The sequence below is a fragment of the Balaenoptera physalus genome (assembly GCF_965194825.1).
Source record: "Balaenoptera physalus genome assembly, chromosome: X".
Classification (NCBI taxonomy): domain Eukaryota; kingdom Metazoa; phylum Chordata; class Mammalia; order Artiodactyla; family Balaenopteridae; genus Balaenoptera; species Balaenoptera physalus.
The window spans coordinates 130,596,935-130,620,757 of NC_138903.1; the positions used below are offsets into that span (position 1 = coordinate 130,596,935).

Genomic DNA, 23,823 nt, shown 5'->3' on the forward strand with positions numbered 1-23,823 from the left:
AGAAGCTTCTAACAGTAGGAAGAACATAGCTTGGGAAGGAGAAGGACAGGGGACAAAGGACATTCAACCAGAATACAGAATCCCTCCCCAGCCAGGAGATAACAAGACATCTGCACAGGCGTGCATGAAGCACTATGGGTAGGACCACAGAGGTGAAATCTTTATCAGAGCTGCTCAGCACGATGAGATACCACTTTATACCTATGGTGAAGGCAAGAGTGAGAATGACGGATAAAGCTGAGATCTGGAAAGAACGTGGGAACACGGGAACCTCTGGGTCCTGCTGGTAGGGGTATTAACCGGCACAGCCATTGTAGAAACAAGCTGGCAGCACTTGGGCGAATCCACATGTGTGCACCCCATGACCCACAGCCCTACTCCTGGGCACGAATCCCAGGGAGGGTCTTGTGCACAGGGCCCACAGACACAGAGGAGGGTGCCTGCTGCAGTGCTGAGCACAAGGTGGGAAACTGGGTACAACTTGGGTGGGGGTCCACGACTGGCAGAGCACGGAGGTACACATGGTGATGCTTACAAAAAAAATCCATACCCTAGGGCAGCTGGAAGCAACACACCCAACGTAGCAACACGAAGAGGTCTTGAGAACACCATACTGAATGCAAACAGGAAACAGAAGGGCACGGTACAATTTATGCAAATCCCACACTCTCTCTACATATTTCAAAGGGACATGTGCATATTTAATGACACATATCAAGAACAAGTGCTTAATGAGGGGAAGAGAAAGAAAGTGGGGATGGGAGATGAAGGGGAATAGAAACTATGAACTGAAAGGGGGGCCTCGCAAGGCCCCCATGGTGACAGTGGGCCAGGACCCTGGAGCGAGATGAACTCCATGCTCCTCACTAGAGAGCCGAGAGAGAAAGACTAACGAGGCAAAGATGACCTTGGCCCATCTCAGTGACCGGTGCACAGGAAGTCCTCCGGAAACGGCAACTCTCCCCTCCCCAGCAGTAATGCACTTTTCCACAGGCATCCTTGGAAGCAGAATCACTGAGTAACCTTGAACTCCATCAATTGTAACAGCAACAAGAAAAAGAAGATGAAACCTACATTGAAGTTTGGGTAGTAGTGTTTTTAAAAACCCAGTTTAGGAAACCTTCAACCATTCAGACTGTGGAGGACCCAAAGACATTGGGAACTCCAATCTTGGAATTCTTGACTATTTGGCCCAGTAATTCTCAGAGGCAAAATGCCAGGTAGGGGATTAGATCCTGGAACAAAAAAGAGACATAAGGGAAAAACTACGGAAATCTGAATAAAAGCTTGGACTTTAATAATAATGTATCAATATTGACTCATTAATTGTGACCAATGTACCATACTAATGTAAGATGTCAATAACAGGGGAAACTGGGTGTGGGGCATATGGGAACTCTCCACGCTATCTTTGAAGTTTTTCTGTAAATCTAAAACTGGTCTAAAAAGTATTAAAAAAAAAAAAAAAAGTCCAGGCAGGGCCCTAGACTTACTTCATCCCACTTCTCGCCCCAACTTTAAAAGAGGACAGAAGCTCAAGGACGTAGGTGGCTTCCTACGGAGACTTCATTCCTTTGAATAGAGCCCATGGAAGCATATTTGCAAAGGTCTCATTACAGAAGATAATTAAAACCGAATCAATAAGTGGTTGGACTTCTTTGATTTCTTTTGTAGTCTGCTGGCTTTTCCATTCTTCTATAGGCTCTCTCACGGTCAAGGCAAATGAATGGGACTTTCCTGGATGATCAGTTGAAAGGTTCTGGGAATGAGCTTGTCCTGATGTGGGTCCTGATGGTCCCTGCATTTCTCCTTGGGTCCTCGAGGAGGCTGTCACAAGCAGGAAAGCCTGGAGGCCTTGAATTGGGTTCCGTGTCCAGCCTAAGAAACCTCCTTGAAATGTTTTCGTTTGTCTCAGGCAGGGTCTAAGCTCTTGCAGATATTTTAGACTCTGCCTCCACCACACAGACAGTTCACCCAGACTCATCGCCAGCCTCAGTTGTGGTGATCAGCAGCTCTGATTTCACTCAGAGAGGGCTGCCCTGCCCTCAGAAGTCAGGTCAAAACAGGAAAAACATACAGGAAAAAAAAAATCCTAACTAAGAGCAGTTACCGAAAGCATCAACTCCAGGGGAGACACTGTCTTTGCAGTACTTGGCACAGGGAGGTTTCTACAGGGATGCCTGCTGCAGCACCGCTACACAGAAGCGCTGGAAACAGCCCAGCTGAGTAACAACGGAGCAGTACCTCCATCTAATCAGGTACAGCAACAGTGTGGACGTGAGCCAGCAGTGTATATGAATGACAGAGATCTACATGGAAAGACCCTCAAGACATACAACTGAGTGGAGCAGTGATACACAGAGTATAATGGCATTAATGTAAAATCAACTATACTCCAATAAAAATTTAAAAAACCCATCCATCAACAGACGATGGAGAAAAAAAAAGTGGTACATCCCTACAACAGAATATTATTCCAGCATACAAAGGCATGATGTACTGATTCATGCTACAACATGGATGGCCCTTGGAAACATGATGCTAAATTAAAGAAGCCAAACCCCAAAGTCCACATATCGTATGATTCCATTGATGTGAGATGTCTAGAATGGGCAAGTCCATAGAGACAGAAGTCAGCTTAGTGGGTAACAGGGGCTGGGAGGAGGAGGGGAGAAATGCAGAGTGACCGCTTAACGGGTACAGGTTTCAGGTTGGGGTGATGAAAACGTTCTGCAATTAGCAGTGGCGATGGTTACACAATTGTGAACGTACTAAAAAAAAATCCACGGAATTGTATACTTTAAAGGGTCAACTGTACAGTAAGTGAATTATAACTCAAAGAAAAACAACAGATGCATGGGTGAACTTGAGCAATGAAACTGGGAAGGTTACTTGGGGACAAGGATGAGAGAGTGAAGGGGCAAGGTGATACAAGAGGATGTGGAAGTTTCTAGCTCACTTACAGAGCTCCCCTGTAATACATTTCACTGGACCCCTGGGGATCTGAGTAGCATCTGGGCTTCCCTGTGTACGTCAGGTCATTACCAGTAGGCCTGACATGAATCTAGTAGCTAGCTTAGGGGCTTTGGTTGGGGTGACCGGCAGAAGAGGCACAGGGGACCTGCTAGGCTCAGGACCCATTTTTGGAGCTGAACTGTCTTTGACACACAGGTCCCCAGAAGCAGCCAGGGAGCCACGAGTCCCCACCCCCAACAGTGATCACCCAGTCCCAGAGCCCAGCCCTGTGGTTCCCTCATCTTTGTAACTAACACGAACCGACAGAGGGATAACTAATCCCACAGCTGCCACACCCACTCGATCAGGAAGGGGGAGGCAGCCCAACCAAGGGGATGGGGAGTGTGTCCCCTGTGCAGGACAGACAGACTGGGGGCCCTGTCCAAGTGCCTGCTGGCAGCCCGGTCAAAGGCCAAAGTGCTAGGCCAAGTGCATCCAAACCCAGCCCTGCCACTCAATAGCTACGGGACTTTGGGCGGGTTTCAGGCATCTCCCAGAACCTCCGTTTCCTCCTTTGAGGCTCATCACTGTAGGTCCCTGAGGCTACTGGGAAGACAAAACGAGATCGTGGACAGGGATGTGAGTGCGCCTGGCATGCAGGGGGCACCCCGTCCGGCGACGTTACCCTCCCCCAACCTCCAGCTCCGGCAGCTCGTTCTCTGCAGCCTGTGAAATGCTCAAGCCTCCCAGCCCCTCCTGCCCCTTGGCTGCTACCCTCTCCATCCTGCCCCTCGCAGGCAGGAGGAGTAGGGACTCTGGGCCTCCTTCCCTAGGGTGGCCTCACTCCATCACCCCCTGCAGGCTGGCTTTGCCCACCGCTCCTGGAAACCGTTCTCAGGAATGTGAGCTGGAACTCGGACATGGCTTCTTTTTCTTCTGATTTTCTTTCCCCCTCTGTGGCCATCCCTTCCCTGGCTCCTGACTGGCAACTCTTCCTCAGCCTAAACCTGTGCTGTCACCCTCTCCATCCATCCTTCCTTCTTTCTCCACTCACTCCCTGGGTGATGTGGTCCAGGCCCATGACTTGGTTTCCACCTCATGTTGAGACCTCCAGACTCCTGTTTCCAGCCCTAGCCCAGGCCACCATCACCTCTCCCACAAGCACAGTCACTGCTGAGACTTGGTCTCCTCCTCAATACACTGGCAACGGTAAATCCCAGAGCTGCTGTTGTGCCTGGCACACAGCAGGTGCTGACTCCAAAGCTCTGACCTAATGTGCCGTGTGACCCTCTGCAGGCCCTCAACCTCTTTCTCCCTCGAGTTCGCCACGTCTCAAGGACATGGTACTCAGGACAGTAGCCCTAGGTGCAAAAATCAGACAGCATGTGCTAAAATACTTAGGAAGTAAAAGGGCTCTGAAACACAAAGCATCTCGAGGTTATCAGTCTGTCAGTATTGGCAAATCGTTCCACTGGGCTAACACTTTCTGGGCCTCCTTGCCAACTCCAACTCTAAACCTCTCTGCCGATGGGGAAGACGGGCTGTCTTCCCTCTGAGGATTGTTACTGCAGACGGAAGGCTCTGGAAGAGGCTTCTCATTGGTGTTTGAGGGCCTCCTCCATACCAGGCACTGTGCGAGGTGTTCTACATCATCCATAACGTCCCAAAATGCTCTCGTGACTACCCCTGCCAAGTGGGTCTTATCCCAGCCCTTACTGGGGAGTGACAAGGCTAAGAGAGGCACAGGCATAGCCCTGGGGTGAAAGCGCACAGCCTGGCATGACTCCAGAGTCTCTCGCTGGTTCTCCAAGCTGCCTCCGTGTGGGGCTAAAAGCAGACATTCTCTTTTCCTTCCCCAGACCAGGCTCCCCAAATGACCACCAACTGAGTAACCGGAACCACCAGTTACTGCTGCCCAAGCCGGAAATGTGGGCGTTATTTTGCCCTTGACCCCTTCCCCTCCCCCTCCCACCCATCAATGAGGTCAGTCAATTCACCTGAAAAAAAAATCTCTGGAATCTAGCCATTTCTTCCATGCCCACCGTCACCACCATGCTCTAGGGTTAACTTGCATTTTGCGTCTGTCTCATCTGTATGTGAGTCTAATGCCTTGTCCATACGTGTGGTCAGGCTTCTTGCACATCTTCCCGAGGTGCTCAATGACCCACCAGAAGACACTCTTTAGACGGTCTGAATCTCTGCCAGGTCACACAGAGCCCACCATGAGATGGCAGGTGCTCTTGTCACTGTCACCAGCTGAGACCTCTGCTCGGGCCCTCTCCTTGCCTCCCTCAATAAAGAGCTATCTTATAACCTTTGCACTAAGGACAGAGGCAAATAATCAGATCCCCTCTTTGAGAGATTGTCTTGAAAAATGACTATCCGTGTAAGCAAGCTGGTTTAAAAGAGAAAAACCTTTCAGATGTGTTTGCATCTCTGGCCTCTGGAAAAACGGGTGGAAGGGAAGAGAAGGCCCAGCGGACTGAGAAGGCTGCTCTCTTCCCCACCGCTGGCGAGGCATTTGATTTCATGAGTATTAATCAAAATCACTCTTGATTATAGCAAAAACAACCTTTGCTATAATTTTAATGCAATTAACTGGAATATATGGTAATTCTGAGCAATCCTGCTCTTGAGATTAAAGAACAGCCTGCCAGGAAACAGACGAATAAAGCTTTAAGATCAAAATTTGCATAATTAGGTTTCTCCCCTGCTCTCCACTCCCATCCCCAGCCTCTCAGGCTGTGAGAGGTTCTATTGAAGGGAGGTGTGTGGAGTCCGCAGGCCAACAACCTGGGCTGGCACCGTGCACTTCCCTCCCGGGCTGGAATACTCCTTTCCAAGAGCGTGCTCACATTTCTCCAACACATCCCTGATGGACTAACAGACAGCCAAAGACAGGCGGCCGAACGACAGAGGGCGGAGATTTTGAGCCGCCCTTGCAGAGCTGGGGGCAAAAAAAGTAGCAACACCTCCAGCTTCTGGAGCTGCTTCCTGGCAGTTTAGCGCCGTGCAAACTTGTTCATCCCGCTCTGAAGACGTAGCATACTCTATTCTGCTGCTGCTTTTTTTTTTTTTTTAACATCTTTATTGGAGTATAATTGCTTTACAGTGTTGTGTTAGTTTCTGCTTTATAACAAAGTGAATAAGCTATACATATACATACATCCCCATAGCTCCTCCGTCTTGCGTCTCCCTCCCACCCTCCCTATCCCACCCCTCTAGGTGGTCACAAAGCACCGAGCTGGTCTCCCTGTGCTATGCAGCTGCTTCCCACTAGCTATCGGTTTTACGTTTGGTAGTGTCTATATGTCCATCATACTCTATTCTTGAAACCATAACAACCTCAGCAATACCTCAAACCCCAAACTTAGAGTTTTGTTGATGACACGTTTTAATGTCTGGTCACAGGCTCCCGCCAGCCCAGGCCCAGGCGTTGCTACCACAAGGCCCCACCTCCTACCACTGTCTTACAGGGGCTGTGACAGCCAGAGCCACTGCCTCACTCCACTGCATCCCCTCCCTACCAGCCCTAGAGTCTCTAACCCTCCGGGGAGAGCTTGCATTACCCCGGGAGGGAAGGAAAAGCATCAGTTACTTTTCTGAAGACATTACAAGCAGGACCATGCGCACTTCTACTCCTAAGAAGGGGGAGAAAAGCCAGGAGATGGTACCAGTCGCCCATGTGACAAGCAGGCTGGGGGCTGAGTATTCCCAGAACCTAGCGAAACAATTCCTACCCCTTGCCTTCGACCTCCGTCTCATACAGAGACTTTCCATTCAATCCTACCCATGAAAAGATCTTTAACATTTAAAATCATGTAAAATGTCAACAGTCCCATTTCCTCTTAAATAAGTTATTCTTGGACCTGCAGTAAAGTTTAGGCTGAAAGGTTAATACTCCTTTATCAGAAGGCTTGGACGAAACAGACATCATCACTTTTGTTCTTTGCTGCTTTGAAAACAAATGTGGAAAAGAGGAAGAATACAAAACTGGAGAACAGTTGGTCCTTTCTCACAGAGACCTTCAAGATGTAATGCCACACTAGAGACTGCTTGGATAACGAAAAATCTGCCCAGATTTTCCGTTCCGGACGGTGGACGCCAAGCACATTTATACCCCTGTCTCTCAAAGCCACTGGGGAGTATCAGGAAAGGAGCGCACAAGTGAGTACATGCAGACGAGCGCTAGGAACAAGGGGGTGGGGAGACGAGCTTCCAGAAGAGCAAAGGTGGATGAGATCAGAACAACAGATAAATCAAAGTCAGAGGAGCTGAAGAGACGTGGAAAAGGAACAGCTGACACGTATTATAACATGGATGAACCTTGGAAATATTATACTGCATGAGAAAAGCCGGACACAAAAGGGTAAATATGATATGGTTTATTTCTATGAAATTCTAGAAGAGACAAAACTAACCTGTGGTGTAAAAATCAGCTCAGTGGTTGCTTGGGTGAGGGATGCTGGGAAGTGATATGAAGGAACTTTCTGGGATGATGAAAATGTTCTGTCTTGACATGCGTTCGTCAAAACTGATTGAACTTAAGGATCTTAATACCTTAGCATTTAACTATATGTAAATCATACCTCAATAAAAAATACTTAAGAGCCTTACTAGAACCAAGTGCACACAAATTTTTAAAACGCTACTGAAGAACATTCCTGAAAATCTTAACATCTGAGGTATGCAAATTATACCTCAATTTAAAAAGATACTTAAGAAGTATACTAGAACTAAGTGAAGGAAAAAAATGAAACCAGTACAGTGGACCCTCAAACAACGCAGGTTAATCCGCATGCAACTTACGGTCAGCCCTGTGCATTCACGGATTCAACCAGCCACAGACTGTCTGGTACTGTAGCATTTACTACTGAAAAATATCCGTGTATAACTGGACCTGCGCAGTTCAAACCCGTATCGTTCAAGGGTCAACCGTACTGAAAAACACAAAAGACGACTTGAACAAATGAAAAGACCAGGTTGTGGATAGGAAGATGCGATATCATACAGGTGCTAATTCTCCCAAATTTCTAACTATGACATGTTTCCAATAAAAATGGGAATGACAACAAATGTGGGAAGGAGCCAAGCTCAGGAGCACATCCCCTGTCCAGAAGGAGACGTGGAAGCTGGGTGGAAGACCCCCTCTCTCTCCCCCTCCTCAAGTCAGTGTCGGGGAGGAAGACAGCGGGAGAGGAGAGGGGAGGGGAGGAGCCTAGGGAACCGTGTGCAGACCTGCTTCTCCCCTCGGCCTCCTGTGCAGCCTCCTCACGACAAGAGAAGCTGCACATCTTCCCTCCAAAGAAACTGAGCAAGCTGGCGAGGAGGAGCCGGTGGCCCAAATGGGCCTGGGACCTGGAAGAGGGTCCTGTTCAGGCTAGCCCCAGCCTGCTCACTGGTCCCTTCCCTACCCACAGCCTTCCCCTCTCCACACCGCGAGCTCCCATCCACCGGGCTGCAGCCCACCGCCGAGCCCCGGGCGAGGAGATTCCGGCTGCGTCTCCACTGACAACTACAAGCAGACCCGCAGAATCACTGAACAGGAAGCTGCATTCATTCACCCAACAAAGAGTTCCTGATGGGCAGGACGGGGTGCTCAGCTCTGATCTCGGCCCTGGGAAACGTCCACGAAAAAGGCAGCTACAAACAGTGGCCTCACAGCACAGAATTCTACTGGGAGCGGTCTATCTGTGCCATGACATTATTTGGTGATAAAAAGGAAAAGAAGGACTGAGCCAGGCTACAACCTGCATGAGCCTTGAAAACCTTATACGAAGTGAAAGAAGCCAGACACAAAAGGCCACATAGTGCATGATTCCATTTATATGAAACATCCAGAATACGTACATCCACAGAGACAGAAAGCTGATGAGTGGTTGCCAGGGGCTGCGGGAGGGGAGAATGTAGACTGACTGCTTAATGGGTATGAGGTTTCCTCTTTGGGCGATGAAAATGTCTTGGAGCTAGACAGAGGTGACGGTCATACAACTTGGTGAATGTGCTACATGCCACTGAGTTGTACGCTTTAAAGGGGTGAATTTTATGTTACGTGAATTATATATCAATTTCTTAAGCCATTAAAAAAAAAAAAAGGAAACCTGCATTTCAGGATGACATTCACAGGGAAGCCAGTGGAAAGATGGTTTGAGTCAGAGACTACAGGGAACCGGGCGGAGCCAGCCCACAGGAGGGGGAGTGGGAGGACGGGGGTGAGGGGGAGGAGAGGGCAGATGTCTTGCTCTCTATAAATACACCTGGCCCCGAACCAGGCTCGGAGCCTGACTGCCCAAACACGAAACAGGGCGTACTTCCAGGGGCTGCTAGGGTTTGCTCAGACATAACACAAGTCTGATTCAGATTTCTGCAAGTCCAAATCATATCGTCAATGACCTAAGGAGTTTTCGTTTGAAGGCAATCCTTCAGTGAATGCTTTTCATAGGATTACAGAACCAAAAAGTTAGCGCAGGACTATTCAGTCACCAAACACCAGGGACCAGGGACTGGGAGAGAGAGAAAGATGAGAAAAGCAGAGTTCTTGACCTCAGTCCAGGGGTGGAGATATTTAAACAAATGGGGTTATGACAGCTGCGTGTGCCAGGCGGAGCTGGTGACGGCTACTGTGATTGTGTGGCAGGCTTCAGGGAGGGGGCGGCAGCTGAGCTCAGATCGGAAAGGGGAGCAGAGGGAAAGGGCCTTGGGGCATAGGCAGCCTCCCGAGTCAAGCCTCAGGGGTGCAGGGGCCGGCCATTCGCAGAGAGCAGGGGGAAGTCAGGAGGGCTGGAACAGAGTATGCGGCAGGGAGTGGTCAGAGAAGGCGGCAACAGATGAGGAAGGCCAGGCTGGGGAAGGGCAGTGGGGAGACTTAAGAGGGGTTTCGGGGGGGAGAGGAGTGCAAGGATGACCTACATGTATCCCTTGGCATATGGACGAGAATGGCGACACCATCCGCCCAGCTGGGGAGCACGGGGGGAGAGGTCAGCCTGGGGGAGAAACACCATGTCCAGGTTCACATGTGGTGGACTTCAGGGCTCCTCCTGACGCTCCACCAGCTCTGACACCACTGAGCAACCTTCCCTGAAATCTGTGTCCTGAAGCTGGTCCTGCTCTGTCCCCCTCTTCAATTCTGGGGCTCCCCAGATAGCTACCGCTCACGCTCACCCAGTCTCCCAGCCAGATCCCACCTCCTCCTGTGACTGCAGCTCTTAATGCCCACCACACCAAACAGAAATCCCCACGGGCAAAGTGGCTCTGAGCTCTGGGCCCAGGGTTTCCTGCCAGATACCTCTCTCTCCCTGTGTGTCCCCTGTTCAGAATCATTATTTTGAATCACCTCTTGCTTAGCTGTTTTGTATTATTAAGTAGATGTCTCCAGGAGGGTTGCTGAGTGACATATAGCTTCCAAAGCATTCCATTTTTTAACTGAAATTTTTATTGAGATAATTATAGATTCCCATACAATTATCAGAAATAATACGGGGGGAGGGATAAATTAGGAGTTTGCGATTAACATATACACACTACTATATATAAAATAGATAACCAACAAGGACCTACTGTATAGCACAGGGAAGTCTACTCAATATCCCATAATAACCTATAAGGGAAAAGTATCGGAAAAAGAATCTATGTATGTATGTATGTATAACTGATTCACTTTGCTGTACACCTGAAACAAACACAACACTGTAAATCAACTATACTTCAATTTAAAAAATTAATTTAAATAGTCAAAAGAATAAAAATACTGTTATCCACACCTATTAACCTAATTCTATGTTAGTATTACATTAATAAATATTGTATAGTTAACTATAAAAAATAACATGTTAAAAAAGAGAAATAATATAAAGAGATCCCTTGTATCCCTCATATACTTTGCCTAGTTTCCCCAAAGGTCATATTATGCAAAATAGTATACTATCACAATCAGGATACTGACATTGATACAACCCACACATCTTATTCAAATTTCCCTGGTTTTACTTGCACTCATTTGTGCGTTTATTAACTACCATACAGTTTTATCACATGTGTAGATTAATGTGACCACCACAGTCAAGATAAAGAAGACTTCCATTGGCACAAGTATCCCTTATGCTGCCTTTTTATAAGCATACCCACTTCTCTCCCACCTTTCCTCTTCCCCTCCCCTACCTGTGACCACCACTAATCTGTTCTCCATCTCTATATTGATGTTATTTCAAGAATGTCATAGAAATGGAATAATGCAGTATGTATTCTTTTGAGACTGGCTTCTTTCACACAGCATACTACATCTGAGATTCATCCAGGTTGTTGTGTGTATCAACAGTTTGTTCCTTTTTCATTGCTGAGTAGTATTCCACAGGGTAGGTGTACCACAGTTTATCCATTCACCCATCAAAGGGCATTTGGGCTGATTCCAGTATTTGGTAATTACAAATAAAGCTATCAACACTGGGGTACAGGAAGCCTTACATTTTTCAGAATGCCTTTGTATTGCCTCTCCATGAGAATGACAACTTGATCCAAACTTTTCCCCTCAAAACTGTGTAGAGGTATTAACCCCATGTCTTCCAGCATCAAATACTGTCATGAAGCAGGGTGAAGTGAACTGGACTTATTTTTCTTTCCTCTAATAGGCGACTTGCTCCTTCTGCCTAGGTTTCTTTAAAAAATCATCACCAAAAGCACTAAGTCACTCACCAAGGTAATCATGGGAAAAAAAAAAAAAGAACTGATACCCAAATTAGGAGTGAGAAAAAATACAAAGGAAATCAAAATAATAATACAAATATTTATAAATACCTACTATGTGCCCTGCCTTGTTCTAGGTCCTAAGGATACACCAGTGAACAGACAAAAAAATCCTGCCTTTATGAAGCTTATATTCAACTAGATTAAATGGATATTATTCTAGAACTACATAAATTTTCAAAAATTAGTCAAGAAGAAAGAAAACCTAACATATAGACAGAATAAATATATATAATAGAGAAAACCTAAATAGAGCACCATGAGGAAAAAACTGTGAAAACTGTGTATGAATACTGCTCTAGAAGAATCAACCAGGCTCAATCCACATAAGAATTATTTCAATCCTCAAGAGACAGATGATTTCTCTACTGTTCAAATTTTCTAGAGCAGAGAAATGAGAAAAACCTCCCATCTTGTAGTGACACCTGGAAAAGGTAGCATAGAAAAAGCACACTATAGACCAATCTCACTTTTGAATATTGATATAAAAATAAAGTGTGCATTGGGACTTCCCCGGTAGCACAGTGGTTAAGAATCCGCCTGCCAATGCAGGGGACACGGGTTCGAGCCCTGGTCCGGGAGGATCCCACATGTCGCGGAGCAACTAAGCCCGTTCACCACAACTACTGAGCCTGCACTCTAGAGCCCGCGAGCCACAACTACTGAGCCCGCGTGCTGCAACTACTGAAGCCCGTGCGCCTAGAGCCCGTGCTCCGCAACAAGAGAAGCCACAGCAATGAGAAGCCCACGCACGGCAAGGAAGAGTAGCCCCCCCTCGCCGCAACTAGAGAAAGTCCGTGCGCAGCAACAAAAATCCAACACAGCCAAAAATAAAAATTAAAATTAAAAAAATTTTAAAAAGTGTGCACAAATAGAACCCAAGCATGTATTCAAAATGAATACATCCACAGCACAGTGGGATCACCCGGATGCTCACCAGGAGAGGCCTAGGGATAGGATTTACTACATTCATGGGTTAAAGGGGAACACACAGATCTTGAGATACCAAACCACCACTAGAGACAATTCAGTGTCTAATTCTGATTTTTCAAAAATCCCAATCCTTTGTAAAACAGGAGGGAGGATTTACCCTTAATAAGACAAAGCAATATATCACAAACCAAAGTCACAAACAAGCAAGGAGGTCCCTTAGCACCACTACTGTTATTTAACACAGTCCTGGGTGTGGTAGCCAGGAGAATCAGATAAGAGACTACTAAGGGGCAAAAAAAAAACTGGAAAAGAGGCAAAGTCATTGTTATTTGCAGATGATATGATCATATACCTGGAAATGCCAAGAGAATCAAGTGAAAAACTAGACGAAATAAAGATTGTTTAGTAAGGTGGTTAGTAATAAAAAAATTACATATATGTACAAAAATCAGTAGCTTTCTCAGACACCAATCATTACTTAGAAAATTTAATGAGAAAAAAATCCCATTTATAACAGGAATATAAAGTACTTGGGAATAAGTCTAACAAGAAATGTCAGGTAGAACACGAAGAAAGATACAAAATGTGAAAGAAGAACACAGAACTAAATTGAAAAACCAGTTTGGATGGGAAATTTTAATACTGTTGTTAAAAAAAAAAGTCAGCTTTCTTAAAAATCGACCTAGTCAACGCAATTCCAATCAAAATCCCAACAGACTTTTTTTTTAACTTGAAAATTTGACCCTATAGTCTGCATATGGGAACAGAAAGTTTTAGAAAGAGTAGTTTAAGAAAAGCCTGTCCTATCAGATTCTAAAATTTCTGCAATTTGTTTCATCAGAGCAACATCTAAATACATTTTTAACTCCAGTACATGAATGACCCAGCTGCATCACTGATTGTGTTTACAGACAACACTCGACCCCAATGTCAGTTCAAAGGCCTCAGGGGCCCACTATTTGAATATCACTAGTCTAGACATTTCCTGCCACCAGTTCTATGCACCCCTACTTCCACTGCCTGCTCTCTACTAAACTAATTCAAGAAGCTCCCTGTATGCATCTTCCCAAATAACCCTACAGTAACAAGGGAGAATCACCCCATTCCTTCCAATTCCACACCCCAGTGAGGTCACCAGTATCAATGATCTGGGACCTGCTACTTCAATATCTACTTAAAAAATACATTTGCCCTGATGGCCTCAGTGAAACCTCCGAGTAGACCAGTGGGGCAAATGACGGAAGCCACACTCCAGTTTGACTGAGAAAAAAAGGGAGATGAAGAGGAAGGGCAGGGACTGGAGATCTGGAGGAGGAAGGGATAGGGTATTAGCTTAAAAGGGAGGCAAGGGAAGGAGAGATTTTGCAGGATGAAAGAAAACTTAAGCATGTTCTTAGGTGAGTGAAGAGAACCAAGGAAAGGGAGAGGGTGCTGACTGAAACACAGACAGTAACTGATGGATTTGATTAACAAGGTCCCTGCTCTCAAGAAGGGATGGGGATGGTAGGATATATTTATAACAGGAACAATATACCATAAAGGACCTGTGATTCAATCAATCTAACAAGCAATGTTAGAAGCGCCCACTGTGAAACAGAGCACGGCTAGAGTTAGCTCCAAGCCTCCTGGTGCCCACTTTAGTGCCCTCTGCATTGGAGAGACTTTCACTCAAGAACATAACCCAATAAGCACAGGAAAGGACGCTCAACTTCATTAGTCACTAGGGAAACGCAAAGCAAAACCAATGAGATAGTACAACAACAGAAAATAAGCATTGGTGAGAATGTGGAGAAACTAGAACCCTCACACGCTGCTGGTGGGATTGTAAAATGATGCAGCAGCTTTGTAAACCCGCCTGACAGTTCCTAGAGAAGTAAAACACAGCATTACCATATGACCTAGCAATTCTACCCAAGATAACTGAAAACTTACATCCACACAAAAGTCTGTACATGAATGTTTACAGCAGTATTCACAGTAGGCAAAGAGTAGAAACAACCCAAGTGTCCATCATCTGAGGAATGGGTAAATAAAATGTGTTGTACCCATACAATGGAATACTATTGAGCCATAAAAAGGCATGAAGTACTGACACGTGCTACAATATGGATGAACCTTGTCAACATTATGCTGATTGAAAGAAACCAGATACAAAAGGCTACACATTGCATGATTCCACTCCTATGAAGTCTCTAAAATAGGCAAATACACAGAAACAAAGCAGACTAGTGGCTGCCAGGGAGGAAGGGGGGTGGATTGGGAGAGGGGCTGCTGAAGGGCATGGGGCTTCTTTTTGGGGTGACAGAAATGTTCCAGAATGCAATGTGATGGTTGCCCCACTCTGAATATACTAAAACCCACCGAATTTTACACTTTCACTCGGTGAATTGTACGGTATGTGAAAATCGAACTATTTCAACTTGTGGGAGGAGAAGGGAAGTCAACCTGCTTACACAAAGGCTTCTGCACTTCAGAGGCAGTGGTTATAAAGGTTACCATCTGTGACCATGGGCAAGTACCTTTACGACATTTTGCCTGTTTCCTCCTCTCTAGGGAAGATCAGGCCCTCCAAGAAACCCACCCTCACCCTCAGTCAGCCCTCCCTCCTCTTGTGAGGCTGCAGCTACCTAGCTGCTGCCCCTATCCTTAAGGCCATCCTCTCCTGACTTCCAGCATATTCCCTCTGAGTCATGCAGCGAGTGGAGCCGCCCGGCAGTGGCTGGGTTCTCTCTCTAGCCCAAGTCAACCTAGTATGCTAACTGCGGCCTGGGTATCCTCCAGATCCTGCCCTCGGCCCCTTCACCACCTTCCGCATCTCCAAAACCCTTCACCCACCTCACTCTGCTAAAGGCAACTGCATCCCCACTCTGCACAAGAAACTGCACTACCTTGGAAATCCCACTTTCTGGTCTTGGCCCCATCTTCCCAATCCTGGCCGAACCTCCTGCCCCAGCTGACCTGCAGAGCCTGCCAGGCAGCCCTTTGGCGGCCCCTCCTGCTCTCCTTGGGGTACAGCCCCAGCGTGGTCACGGCAGAGACCCGAGTGAGCATCAGCAATCCGTGTCACAACGTTCTGCTCTCACCCTACTAATCCCCAACCTCAAGAGGAGAACCCACTCTCTAGCCCCACTACGCTGGGACCTTCTGGAAGCAAGGCCAGTGCCCGAGTCACCTCCGTTGGCCCAGCACCGAGCAGGGTGCCTGGAGGCACTTAATTAACACCTCCTGGAGGGGACCGACCATATGCCCAGCAACCACCAGCCTGGCCACGCTGTGGGGCGGAGCCTCCCCGCAGTAGCAGGTCTCACACCCCTGTGCTGACTGGCGTTGGCACAGCTGCCAGTTCAGGGTTTGTGACTCGAGCCAGGCCCTCAGGGTACCCTGGCAATCCACGTTCCTTAATCGGCTCCCTTTGTCACCTGACATTACTCCTCTAACCCTTAACTGTCTAGCTGGCTCCCCACACGCTCGGCACGAGACTGTCTCCTCGTCCGCAGGCCCCCTTGGCCACCTCATGTGTGTATGTGATAAGAAAAGGAACAACAGTTGACGTGAATGGAGCACTAAGGTTCACACCCTCTCTCTCCGCCCTCTGCCAGCCACCCTGTCATTAGGTACCATTATCGTCAGCCAAATATTATGTACAAACGTTTACTGAAATGTAATTTATAATAGCAAAGACCTGGAGTCCACCTTAATAGCCATCAGAAATCATGTATTGAAAACAATTTTAATTACACAAGAAAATGTAAGGTTACATAAACAGGATAAAGATATATCAATTTGTGTTTCTAGTAATGGCAGGATAGATTATTTGGAGCAACCTTCCAATTAAGAACAACTAAAATGGGTGATTTTAAAAAACATACCCTTAAAAACACTGAAGAACTGACAAAATGGTAAAAAACAACAACAAACATGGCAAAACCTAAGAGACAGCAGGAAATCCGGAGATGCGGGAACCCACGCACACCCAGCTGGACAAACTTTGCCTTTGATTTTGGCAACCTTCCAAGACAGGCAAAGGGGACTGTAGTTTGGGACCATGACCACCTAAATTGAGGAATCTATTTAATAGAAAAATTCTTCCCACATTAAACTGGGACACCAGAGGACTATACCCTTGGGGTAAGGGTGACTCAGAAACAAACTTGCCCCTTCCCAATTCAACCTCCAGAGGACTGCAAGGAAGGCTGCCTTGGTGCTGTGGAAACAAAGGGAAAAAATTAGACACTTGTTTTAAGTAGTCCCAGGCTAATAATGTCCTAAGGGCACCTGACAAAGTCAAATACAAATCTTCTCTGGAAGAAGGTACATTTATCCTAGACTTCAAAGCATCCCCACATATATAGTTCAAGGGCAATGAGTAGTACACAGCCAAAAATAACCAAGCACATGAGGAAATAAAGCATCGTGTGTGAGAACCATAGGAAAAGAATAGATCAATGAGCCAAGACTTGAACAGGCAATTCATAAAGAAATCAAATTGGACAATAAACATATGGAAAGATGCCCAACTTCATTAGTAACCAGAGAGATGCAAACGAAACCATAAAAATATAAAATTACACACCCACAAGTAGCTAAAATTATACAGAAGTCTGACAGTGCCAAGTGTTGGCACAACCACTTTGGAAGACGGTGTGGCATCACCTGCTAAGACTGAAGTTACAAATACTACATAACCCAGAAACTCCACTCCTAGGTAGAATCCGAGGACAGCAATGTTCAAACTTTTTGGCCTTATATGCTCAAAACTTGAGAATCTCAAAAAGCTTTTGTTTATGTGGGTTATATCCATTGACATTTATCATATTAGAAATTAAAACTGAGAAAAATGTAAAACACAAGAAGACGCAAGCCCACATTCCATTAGCCATCAGAGTAATGTTGTTACACATCACATCAACTCTGGAAACAACATACACTCATGAGAAAATAATGCAAAATGCATTTAATATCTTAGTGTTATTATGAAAACAGCCTGACCTTGTGGACTCCTGAAAACACTTTGGGGGCCCTCCAAGGGTCCCCAGACCACAGTTTAAGAACCAGCACCCTAGATATATATATATGTACAATGGAACTCTACTCAGCCATAAAAAAATGCCACTTGCAGCAACATGGATGAACTTAGAGATTATCATAAGTGAAGTAAGTCAGAGAAAGACAAATATCATATCACTTATATGTGGAATTTAAAATGTGACACAAATAAACTTACCTACAAAATAGAAACAGACTCACAGACATAGAGAACAGACATGTGATTGCCAAGGGGGAGGGGGGTGGGGGAGGGCTGGATTGGGAGTTTGGGATTAACAGAGGCAAACTGTTATATATAGAATGGACAAACAACAAGGTCCTACTGTAGAGCACAGGGAACTCTATTCAGTATCCTGTGATAAACCATAATGGAAAAGAATATGAAAAAGAATGTATATATAACTGAATTACTTTGCTGTACAGCAGAAATTAACAACATTCTAAACCAAGTATACTTCAATAAGTTAAAAACAAAAAAAGAACCAGTACCCTAGAGAAACTTGTACATATCTACATAAGAATGGTTATGACAGAACTGCTTGAAACATTCAAAAACTGGAAACACCCAAACATCCATCAGTAAGAGAACAAGGGACTTCCCTGGTGGCACAGTGGTTAATAATCCTCCTGCCAATGCAGGGGACATGGGTTCAAACCCTGGTCCGGGAAGATCCCACATGCCACGGGGCAACTAAGCCTGTGAGCCACAACTACTGAGCCTATGTGCCACAACTACTGAAGCCTGCGCACTAGAGCCTGCGCTCCACAACAAGAGAAGACATGGCAATGAGAAGCCCGCGCACCGCAACGAAGAGTAGCCCCCACTCGCTGCAACTAGAGAAAGCCCGCGCACAGCAACAAAGACCCAATGCAGCCAAAAATAAATAAATAAATAAATTTTAAAAAAATAAAGAAGAAATGAATTTTTAAAAAAACTTGTGGTATATTCAAACAGTGGAGTAATACATAGCAATGAAGATGAATAAGCCACGAATACACACAACAGATCATTAGCAATGGTGGGGGAAAGAGGCAAAACACAAAAGCCTACGTAGAGTGTAATTCCATTTCTACAAGGCTACAGGACAGGCCAAACTGAACTATTTAGGGCCACATGCATAGGTGTTAGAAGTATCAAGCAAAAAAAATGACTGCACAAAAGGCAGGCTAGTGTCACCTCTGGGGGGAGGGTGGGTCTGTGATCAGGAGGGGCACACAGAGGTCCACCTGGGTGCTGTCAACATTCTATTGCTTGGCCTGATTGGTGATGACACAGATCTTCACTTTATACTTATTTGTTAAAGGCCTTGCACACTTTTCTATATCTATGTCATATTTCACAATAAGGGGAAAAGCTATATACACAGGTCAATATTAATAATGTGAAATATATATTTCTACAGAGAAAAAAACTACTACTGAAATACGGTATTCCAGGGAATTCCCTGGCGGTCCAGTGGTTAGGACTCAGCGCTGTCACTGCCAGGACGCGGGTTCAATCCCTGGTAGGGGAACTAAGATCCTGCAAGCCATGCAGTGCGGCAAAAAAAAAAAAGTACTGTATTCCAACATGTTAACAGTGGCTAACCCTGGGTTATGGGGTTTGCATTTTCTCGACACCTCTCTACATTTTCAAAGTTTACTACAAAGAGCATGTATTACTCATGTAACCATGTAAACACCTGGTATTGTCAGACTTCGTTATAGTTTTTAGCTTACTGGAGGGTATGTAATTTTATCTTATTACAGGTTAACTTGCATCTCTCCAATTACTAATGAGGTTGAGCATCTTTTCATACGTTTGTTGTCCAATTTGATTTCTTCTTTTATGAATTGCCTGGTCAAGTCTTTGGCTCATTTTTCTGTTTATTCTTTTTCACCAGTTCTCAGAAAATGGTAAAACATATTTAAAAAGACAAGGTCGTCAGCTAAAACTGAAGCTAATAAGGATCAACACAAACTAGATGGGACAAGCCGTCTGTGGGAATCTATGCAGAAAATAACTACCTAAGGAGACTGGTGATGCGCCTGATCTAACTAGGATGAGTTCAAAGCTCACCAAGGAGCCTACGGTGTTTTCCTGGTTGGCTGTGATCGGATTTACTCTCACATGTGTATCCTGAGGCAATGTGACGATGACAGAAAACTCCAGTGACTCACGAGGAACTGAAAATGGAGAGTGGAATCACAAAGAATACGTCTGTCTGTTCAGCAGCGGGTCTCAACCTGGGCGGTTCTGCTCCCAGGGGCCATTGGGCAATGTCTGCACTCATCTGGGGCTGGCTGACTTGGGAGGGGGTACTACTGGCACCTAGTGGGGAGAAGCCAAGAATACTGCTAAGTATCTCATGATGCACAGGACAGCCCTCCCGCTGAATTCTCCCACCCCAAATGTCAATGGTGCCATTGTTGAGAAACCCTGCTCAATAGCCTCTATCTGGGGTAAAACTGCTCCACCTTTTGTGACCCTTCTCCAAGTAGAAACAGTCAAAGCCCCGAGCTGTCCCACCTTGATGGGGGTACTCCAAAGCCCTTGAGACCCACCATGCAACTACCTGGGGGAGGAACTTCTAGCCAGAGGAGAGGGCAAACAAGAAGATGCCAAGGCGATGGACTGGACTTAACATACTGGAGGAGCAGCAAGCCAGCCCCGGGCAGGGGTGGGAGCCAAGGTCAGAGCATGCGTAGGCCCCATTCTGCTGGAACTTGTAGGCCACAGAGCGGTTTAGGTTTTATTTTCATTACAACTGGAAGCCACTGGAGGGTTCTGGGCAGAGGGATGCAATGCGATTTAGGTCTCTAAAGATGGTCTGGCTGCAGTGTAGAGATTGGACCGTAGGGGGCAGAAGTGAACTCTGAGACACCTGTTGGGAGGTCACTGCCAGGGCTCCAACGAGAGGGGACAGTGGCCCAGCCAAGGGAGGTAGCCAGAGAGGAGGTGAAACAGGTGGGAGTCTGGACGATTCTGAGGGTGGTCACAGGCGTGGTCCGCTGACAGATCAGACGGGGGCCATGAGGGAAGGAAGCCATGGAGGAGTGGCCAGAGCCCCTAACAGCATGGGGCTGCCAGTTACTCAGGTGGGAGGGGCAGGCTGGGAGGCAGCCAGCAGCAGCTCAGGTTTGCACTGGGTCTTCTGTGACGTATATGAGCAAGGGTAATAGTCAAAATAACTTAACGTGGCTGCACACGGCATGGACCCTTTGGTTGCTGGATTATGGGGAGGTCCAGGAATCCTGAGCGAAGGGCGAGGACTCAGTTGGTGGGAGGGGAAAACAGATGAATTGGAAGAATTTCAGTAACTTAACACCAGCAAGACATCAGAGGACCACGTGGGGATGCTGAATGCTGGAGCCTGGAGGTAAAGAGAGATCAGAGCTGGGGATAGAAACTGAAGAGTCAAAAGTATGCAGATGGGATTTCATTTAAAGCCATGAGGCTGGTGAAAGCACCTGGGAAGCGAGTGCAAGTAAAGCAGGTGGACTAGGCCCAAGGCATCCCCACAAGCCCTAAGGTCAGAGGTGAGGAAGAATGGCAAGGAATGACCAGTGCGGCTTCCCAGAAGCCAAGGGGAGAAAGTGTTTCCAGAGGAGGGTGTCAGATGACCCTTGGACCCAGCCACACTGAGGTCACCACTAACCTTGGCCAGGAGCAGCTGCGGGGGAGGGGTGGGAAGCCAAGTGTTGGGAGGAAATTAATGGGAGCCCCAAACTTCTACAAGTCCACATGGTATACTGTATTTTACGAATGAAAGATTAAAATATAGTTCTTGTTTGTTTCTTTTTAGGCACTACTTTGGATTTTTGCTTTTTTTTTTTTAAGCTAAACGACAGAGCCAAATGAATGAATGGTGAGAAAGTAAAAGGGATTGCTCCCGAAAGATAGCCCAGAACTCTGCAGGAGACCAACGGGATATGAAGAGCAACTAAATTAGAATTGCTCCCGGGACAGTTCTTCCTCTGAGCTCATTGGGACTCTGAGCCCAGCTCAGTAATTCGGTGGGCACTTTGGTTCTGGTCAATAAAGGCTTTTGTAAACGAAAGCCCCTGAATGCTCATTAGAAGCAATGCAAGCAAGCAAAGAAGGCAGCCCTTGGGCAGGTGGCCTCTTTCCCATTCTCCTCCCCTCTGGGGAGCCTAACTTGGCTAATAGCTGGACAACACAGCCTATTTGCATTAGCAGTTAATTGGCTACTCCAACAATTCTGTGAGGCCGGCAAAGCAGAGGTCAGCAGCCTCTTGGTGCAGATAAGGCAACTGTGGCCAGCAAATGGTGGGGCCACACTGGAATGCAGGCCCGTGTTAATTCCATCATCCCAGGCTAGCTGAAGCAGCAATAAAAATAAAAAGAAGGTCAAAATGAGCCCTGAGTGCCTTGGCACTATTTTGGGGGTCATGAATTCCACACTGCAACAATGTTTCTCGCTGAGGGTACCCCCTGTAAGTTGGAAAACAGTCCCAAACAGAACCACCTTGCAATGCCAGCCAGAGGCTGTCTGGCCGCTCCTTTAAACAGATGTTCACTGAGCTGTGGCACTCCTCTCTGTGGGATTCCACTACAGTTTTCAAACTGTTTTTGTTTTAAAGTTGCAGAACCCTCTGACATCTGATGAGCAACCCCATGTAGAAAACAAACAAAAACAGAGCTCAAAACTACTTGAGGGCTTACTTGGTGACGCAGCGGTTAAGAATCCGCCTGCCAATGCAGGGGACACGGGTTCGAGCCCTGGTCCGGGAAGATCCCACGTGCGGCAGAGAAACAAAGCCCGTGCACCACAACTACTGAGCCCACGTGCCACAACTACTGAAGCCCACGTGCCTAGAGCCCATGCTCCGCAACGAGAGAAGCCACCGCAATGAGAAGCCCACACACTGCAACGAAGAGTAGCCCCCGCTCACTGCAACTAGAGAAAACCCACACGCAGCAACGAAGACCCAACGCAGCCAAAAATAAATAAATTCATTAAAAAAAACTAGTTGAAGGTGGAGTGGCAGTCCAGGCCCACCCATTTCTGCTCTGGTCCTTTCCCCCAACCCGCCTGGGGACAACGGTGAGCCGGCAGCCCACTCCTCCTCCTCAGCAAAGGGGCAGGCACAGCCCAGACAAAGAAGAAAGCCTGTCTGCTGTACCCAGACTGCACCTGCTTCAAACGCAGCCATCATGACTGGGGGGGGGGGCCGGGGCGGGGCGTAGGAAAGGCCTTTTGGGACACAGCCGGGGGCCCCCAATACAGGTGGCCCACTGAACAGGGCGCACTCTGCAATCTCCTTCAGGAGTAGTTTAAAATCAAACCCAGGCAAAAGAAATCCAGCTGCCTTCCAGGGCCCTCAGAGGTGCTTCAAAGCATTCATTGCCGCACCAAGGCCACCACCACAATCCAATTTTCTGCACATTTATTTTAAAATCCTGAACTGAGAGCAGATTGGGGGTTGATTTAAAATGGCAAAATTGAAACAATGTAAAGAAACACCACAAGCTAGTTTTTTCAAAGAATGAAGCGGACGCTAATATCCACCCCTTAGCTTCTCCTAGCTTCCTCTTGCTGCTGTAATAAATGATGGCCAACGTAGTGCCCTGCAACGCACACTTTTATCTTACCGTTTGGGAGGTCAGAAGTCCAACGCGGTCTCACTGGGCTGAAATCAAGGTATTGCCAGGGCTGCATTACTTCTGGAAGCTCTAGGGCAGAGTCTGTGTATTCCTTGGCTCCCGACCCCTTCCATCTTCGGAGCCAGCAAAGGCAGTGGACTCTTTCTCACGTGGCATCACTCTGACCCTCACTCCTCTACCTTCCTCGTCGATATTTAAAGGAACCTCATCCTTTAATTAGCCAGCATAACCCAGGAGAATCTTATTTTCAGGCCAGCTGATTGGCAACCTAATTCCACCTGCTACCTTAATTCCCCTCTACTGTTGAGGACGGAGATAGATAGGCCCTGGGTTAACCTGCTGCAACTGGTTTCAACTGGTTTCATGCTGACCCTTTGAGATGAACTACAAGAATTAAGCACCGTGATTGGCTGAAAGACAAAGCAGCCCACCACAGCCTCCTCATTTTTGTGGTCAAGATTTCCCAGCCCGACACATGTGCAGAAGGGGTCCCAGGTCATCCTCTAGTAACCTTGGCCACACTGTAATATCATTAGCGCTGC

At 46.7% G+C, this 23,823-nt stretch overlaps 1 protein-coding gene across 5 annotated transcripts in view; it reads right to left on the minus strand.

The window, feature by feature from the left end:
• The window catches only part of CD99L2 (CD99 molecule like 2), a 105,430-nt gene that overhangs the window by 76,022 nt on the left and 5,585 nt on the right, over positions 1-23,823 (minus strand). Inside the window, exon 1 of one of the 5 annotated variants that reach the window (XM_082445804.1) lies at positions 23,270-23,802. The exons of the other annotated variants lie outside the window; for them this stretch is intronic. Coding sequence (XP_082301930.1) covers positions 23,270-23,336 — 67 coding nt within the window. The 5' untranslated portion in view covers positions 23,337-23,802. Of the gene's footprint in view, positions 1-23,269; positions 23,803-23,823 lie in introns of those variants that run through there. 5 annotated transcript variants of the gene reach the window in all.